The sequence below is a fragment of the Arachis ipaensis genome, chromosome B10 (genome assembly GCF_059453495.1).
Source record: "Arachis ipaensis isolate K30076 ecotype BB chromosome B10, ASM5945349v1, whole genome shotgun sequence".
Classification (NCBI taxonomy): Eukaryota; Viridiplantae; Streptophyta; class Magnoliopsida; order Fabales; family Fabaceae; genus Arachis; species Arachis ipaensis.
This window is the reverse complement of record NC_142435.1, coordinates 41,853,899-41,859,642: the sequence shown is the minus strand read 5'-3', so window position 1 is coordinate 41,859,642 and position 5,744 is coordinate 41,853,899. Positions and strand designations below refer to the sequence as shown.

At 32.6% G+C, this 5,744-nt stretch overlaps 1 protein-coding gene across 1 annotated transcript; it reads left to right on the top strand.

Moving 5' to 3' along the window:
- The first annotated feature begins 741 nt into the window (after positions 1 to 741).
- LOC148579821 (uncharacterized) lies at positions 742 to 2,104 on the top strand. Its single transcript, XM_088491096.1, has 4 exons — positions 742 to 964; positions 1,098 to 1,444; positions 1,528 to 1,653; positions 1,979 to 2,104. The coding sequence occupies exons 1-4, from the start codon at positions 742 to 744 to the stop codon at positions 2,102 to 2,104; spliced, it is 822 nt and encodes a 273-aa protein (XP_088347222.1).
- Positions 2,105 to 5,744: the final 3,640 nt, after the last annotated feature.

The following is a 5,744-nucleotide window of genomic DNA, read 5'->3' as shown; positions in this document are numbered from 1 at the left end:
TTTATTTTAAGTACTAGCTAGGACAGATGACTTAGATTTTGTCAAGAAAATTTAAAACTCCCTATCATAAGTTTAATAATTAATGATTTGTGCCTTATATATTCATCATACACTTAGATTGTGTTCTTCTCAATTCTATACATTAGAATTTGAAAAAAAAAATACAGCTATTTAAATTTGTTTGTATGCAAAAGAGCAGGTTTGAAGTGTCGTTATATCTAATAAATTATAAACAAAAATAATGTTATGAAGTCAATTTTTTCAGTTAATATTAATTAATTTTTTATAATGAAGTAATAATGACAATCATAGACACATAGTAAATAGTTATGATTTTATATTGAACTAAGCAAAGTTGTTAGCGTATCTATGCTATTGATAAATATGTTGGTATGTTAATGATTAATTTAAGTGGGTTATTTGAGTATATATAGCAGTTGCTTGTGAACAGGTGTTCAAAAAACAAGAAGTAGCTATGGCTCGTACCAAGAGCAAAAAAGAGACACAAAAGAATAACAATCCCGAAAGAAGATCGCAAAAAAAAAAAAAAAAAAAAAAACTGGTGGACCAAAAAGGTACCTTGGATGGTTAGCGGTGAATTAACTGTAAACTTGGGATATTGTGTTTTGATAGTAAATGTTAAAACCGACAGTCTCCTTCGTTGTCACTGTGTGCTGATTATGAATTTTTGTGTAGAAAACACTGATATCTAGGTGCTCGCTATGTTGCGTGGCTTCAGTTATGAAGCAATTAGACTTAGGCGCGGGCAGAGAGAAACTAATGGAGGTGCAGAACATGGGACTTGGCTGGCTACAATATGTGCCTGAATGGGCTGTCAACCAAGATATGATGATTGCATTAGCATCATCATATAGTCAGGATGAGAAGTCTTTGGTCGTCGGAACAAGAAAAATTCCCATATCAGTTGAATCAATTGTGCGGTGTTTTGGACTACCGAACCATGGTACGCAATCCACAAATAAAATAGGGAGAAAAGGAAAAAAAAATTATCCACAGTACTTTCATTGAGTATATGTTTTCGGTTAAATTAGCCATTAAAGATTTGGACTGCATCGACTCAATTTTGTGCTTGACAGGGAATAGTTTCAAAAGTCCAGAAACAGCAGCAGAGCACCGACTTGTTAACAGCTTCACAGGAAAGACACAAGCAGATTTGAAAAGGGATGTTATCACATGCTCGATGCAGTCTGATGTCGATAGAATCAACTTCCGGAGACAGTTCATCATTTTGATAGCGAAGTGTTTCTTCTTTCCCTCGCCAAAGGCCACTGTTTCATACATACATATACGGGCTGCCATTGATGTATCGAACCCAAGGAAGATGTATTGGGCTAGGTACATTTATGATTTTTTAATTGAGGGAGTTCTGAGGTTTCAGGATGTAGGGAAGAAGATAGTGGATGGATGTATGTTCGCATTACTGGTGAGCCGTATATCCCTAACCTTTGATTTGTTGTTTGTTATTTTATAGTATACATTGTTTATAGCAATTACTATAACTTTCAGATTATATATCTCCATGCTAACAAGCATGGAGATTTAGGAAGATATAATGGGAGAGAACCGTGGATCAGAGACTGGTCACTTGTTGATCTGAAGAAGATGGATGAAGAGGAAAGCACATCTCACTCGGTGAGGCATATGATATATATAATATTTTAATAGTGATAAGTGTGAAAGATATGTTAATCGGATCACTGCTTTTAAGCTCTAACGTAAATAAAACTTATACGTTATACTCAAAGAAAGTACTGTGGATAATTTTTTTTCCTTTTCTCCCTATTTTATTTGTGGATTGCGTACCATGGTTCGGTAGTCCAAAACACCGCGCAATTGATTCAACTGATATGGGAATTTTTCTTGTTCCGACGACCAAAGACTTCTCATCTCGACTATATGATGATGCTAATGCAATCATCATATCTTGGTTGACAGCCCATTCAGGCACATATTGTAGCCAGCCAAGTCCCATGTTCTGCACGACTGCACCTCCATTAGTTTCTCTTTGCCCGTGCCTAAGTCTAATTGCTTCATAACTGAAGCCACACAACATAGCGAGCACCTAGATACCAGTGTTTTCTAGACAAAAATTCATAATCAGCACAAAGTGACAACGAAGAAGACTGTCGGTTTTAACATTTACTATCAAAACACAATATCCCAAGTTTACAGTTAATTCACCGCTAACCATCCAAGGTACCTTTTTTGGTCCACCAGTTTTTTTTTTTTTTTTTTTTTTGCGATCCTCTTTCGCGATTGTTATTCTTTTGTGTCTCTTTTTTGCTCCTAGTATGAGCCATAGCTACTTCTTATTTTTTGAACACCTGTTCACAAGCAACTGCTATATATACTCAAATAACCCACTTAAATTAATCATTAACATACCAACATATTTATCAATAGCATAGATACGCTAACAACTTTGCTTAGTTCAATATAAAAATCATGACTATTTACTATGTGTCCATGATTGTCATTATTACTTCACTATAAAAAAATAATTAATATTAACTGAAAAAAAATTGACTCCATAACATTATTTTTGTTTATAATTTATTAGATATAACGACACTTCAAACCTGCTCTTTTGCATACAAACAAATTTAAATAGCTGTATTTTTTTTTCAAATTCTAATGTATAGAATTGAGAAGAACACAATCTAGGTGTATGATGAATATATAAGGCACAAATCATTAATTATTAAACTTATGATAGGGAGTTTTAAATTTTCTTGACAAAATCTAAGTCATCTGTCCTAGCTAGTACTTAAAATAAATCTCAGATTCAAGTTTAAATGTTTTAAAATTAAAGCTAAGTAAGGTATAACAAAACAAGGATTAAAGTTAATCAAAAATAAAAAATGAATAAAAAATAATAAAAAGTAGGAACGAAAGTAGAGTAACTGACATCATGTAAATTATCATAGAGAGTAAACAAACTTTATTTTATTTCAGAGCGTGTAATTATATATTTTGATTACATATATATATAACTAAAAGTCATTTGTGTTATTTAATTTGAACGGTCCCAAATTGCACAACTCATACTTTCATATAGGAAAATGAACAATGTTATACATACCATTTATAAGTATTGTATTTTTTTTGTATATTTCTTTTTATAATAATTTTTTGTCATTTTTGGGTAAGGAATGGATGGAGGTGCAGAAATGTTTGTTGGGAATTATAAGTTAGGAAAAGTGATTGGACTTGGAGAGTTTTGGTAAGGTTAGAATTGCTCAACATTTACCAACCGGTCATAAAGTTGCTATCAAGATCCTTAACCGTCACAAGATCAACCAAATCAAAATAGAACTAACTAATCAAAATTCAGTGAATTAATTTGTTTAACTACATACCATTACTTAAATAGTCATATATGTATGTATGTTCAGTTTTTTAACAATCACTAATAAAGATAAAGCATTTCACACAAAAAAATTTCATGCAAAATTCCAACTCAACATTTTATAAAGTTAAAGCAATTCAAACTAAGAAAAATCAAGGCATAACATCTCTATTGAACCGTATCTAGAAGGATTTTTTTCATTCACATGAATAAAAAAATAATAATTTACCAATAACTTTAAGTACTCCTAATGTACTTCCACCATAGTTAACTACCATAATTTGTCAACTACTAAAAAATACATAATCTAAGTGACACACATGATAAAAAAAAAACCATTTTTGATGCCTTTCCTTCATCTCCAACCCAAAATGCCATCTTTGCAAGTTTTTCCCTTTTTTCCAAACCCATCAAAGTGAGATAAAGAACAAAAATTTCATCGTTAACATCGACTCTAACCACATGCAACAACTGATAATGAAGCCCCAATATGCCAATTAATCAAAACACAATTAATAGAAAGATAAAACTATATAACATACCTATAGGAGTCGGAGACAAGGCTTTGAGATGCTCGGCTTTTCCAGTGGAGACTTTCGAAATATGGAGGCAACTTGAACGAAATAGCTGCTTCATATTTGTCACATTATTAATTACTTGAAAGAAAGCACAACACCAAGCATGAAAAATAGCAACTCAAACCACATAACATATAAAAAATCAGGAAACCATAACACACCAGAAAATTGATGTCTACTTATCATGGTTTGACTTAGCCTGGGTCTCATCGGCTGATTTTGATGCTTAATCACAATGCACCCAAACAAGTTCATAGCATTTTTTTTAATTGTTTAAAAAAATATTCATAGAAAATGGGGATTTGAAATATTGATATAAAGTCTTTTAATAAATAGATTGTCATATTGGATAACATTCATGAAGGACACACCAAATTCCATTGAATAATGAGAGGGAAATAAGAATGATTATCATATGAAAGTATTAATAATGAGCAAAGAGAGAAGTCACATTAAGACAAACACAACGAAGACAGTGTTCAAAAGCATGATCATGTAACATTTCTAACGGCCGCAATAGTTCGGAAAAAAAAACGATTCAATGAGTTTCAATATACAGAAAAAGCTTTCAGATAATCAAAGTCCAAAGCCCAAAAAGAGAAACCGAGCGAGCGATAAAAGGGTTTTACTTACCGTGGAAAAACGCGAGTGAATGCGAATATGGTGAAGATGAGATTGTGAAAGTGAGAACTGGAAATTGCATTACAACCGTTGGGTGCGAGAATCGCGCAGAAGAAAAAGGGATTAGAGGACGAAACGCGTAACGGCGTGTTATTGCAGAACAGAGGCGCCGAAAAACAACAAAAAATACCCCTTTTCTGCTACCTTCCCTTCATCTCTACTCCCAAAATGTGATCTTTCTCCAGCTATTCCCTTTTCCCTTTTCCCAAACCCATCAACATGAGATAAAAATCAAAACTTTCATCCTTAACATCAACTCCAACCACATACAACAACAGATAATGTACTCTCAACATGCCAATTAACGGAAAAATAAAACTAAATAACATACTTATAGGAATCGGATACAGTGCTATAGAATGCTCAGATGACGAAGCTGGGTTTCTCCTCTCTGCATCTTTTCGTTTTCCTGGTTCCTGGGGTTATGGAAGGAATGGAATAGGAGATAAAAGTTTTGATCTTTCACTCTATGTAATTTCTTCGTGTATTCGGATGTTAATTCATTGGACTAAAATTGCATTTTATTAGAATTAAATGTAGATGAGAGATTTTTAGGAATTTGATTGAGATGAAACAGAAATTAATTTTGGGAATGAAATTAATTACTATATGAATGAAGAAGAAGGAACGGTGATAAGTATGTTATTGATAAGCAAGTGGAGTACACTCTCTTATCATGTGAGTGGCATTTAGTTTGTACTATATCTATAATATACTCTTTTTTTTGGCTACGTAGCACTCCCCATATACTATTTCGATTGTTCAAGGATGACATACTTTAGGCTGCTCATCCTTACTTATAGCTATCTTTATTTGCTTTCTTTTCGTTTCTTTTTTTTACTCCTTTATTCAACCAAAAAAAAAAAAAAAACTGACCAAGTGGATGATGATAACCCCTTTTTCGTTTTTTCTTTTAAATTCCTATTTAATTAGTTATGTGTTGGTTACATCAACACTAACTAGTGGAGTTAATAGTCAAATTAGTCTTCGAAAGATAAGACATTCTTCAAATTCATTCCTAAAAGATTTTTTTCAATCAAATTGGTCTTTCAAAGATTGTGGATTAATCATATTTGTCCTCCAGTCACTCCATTAACATTTTTCTTTAAAGATTG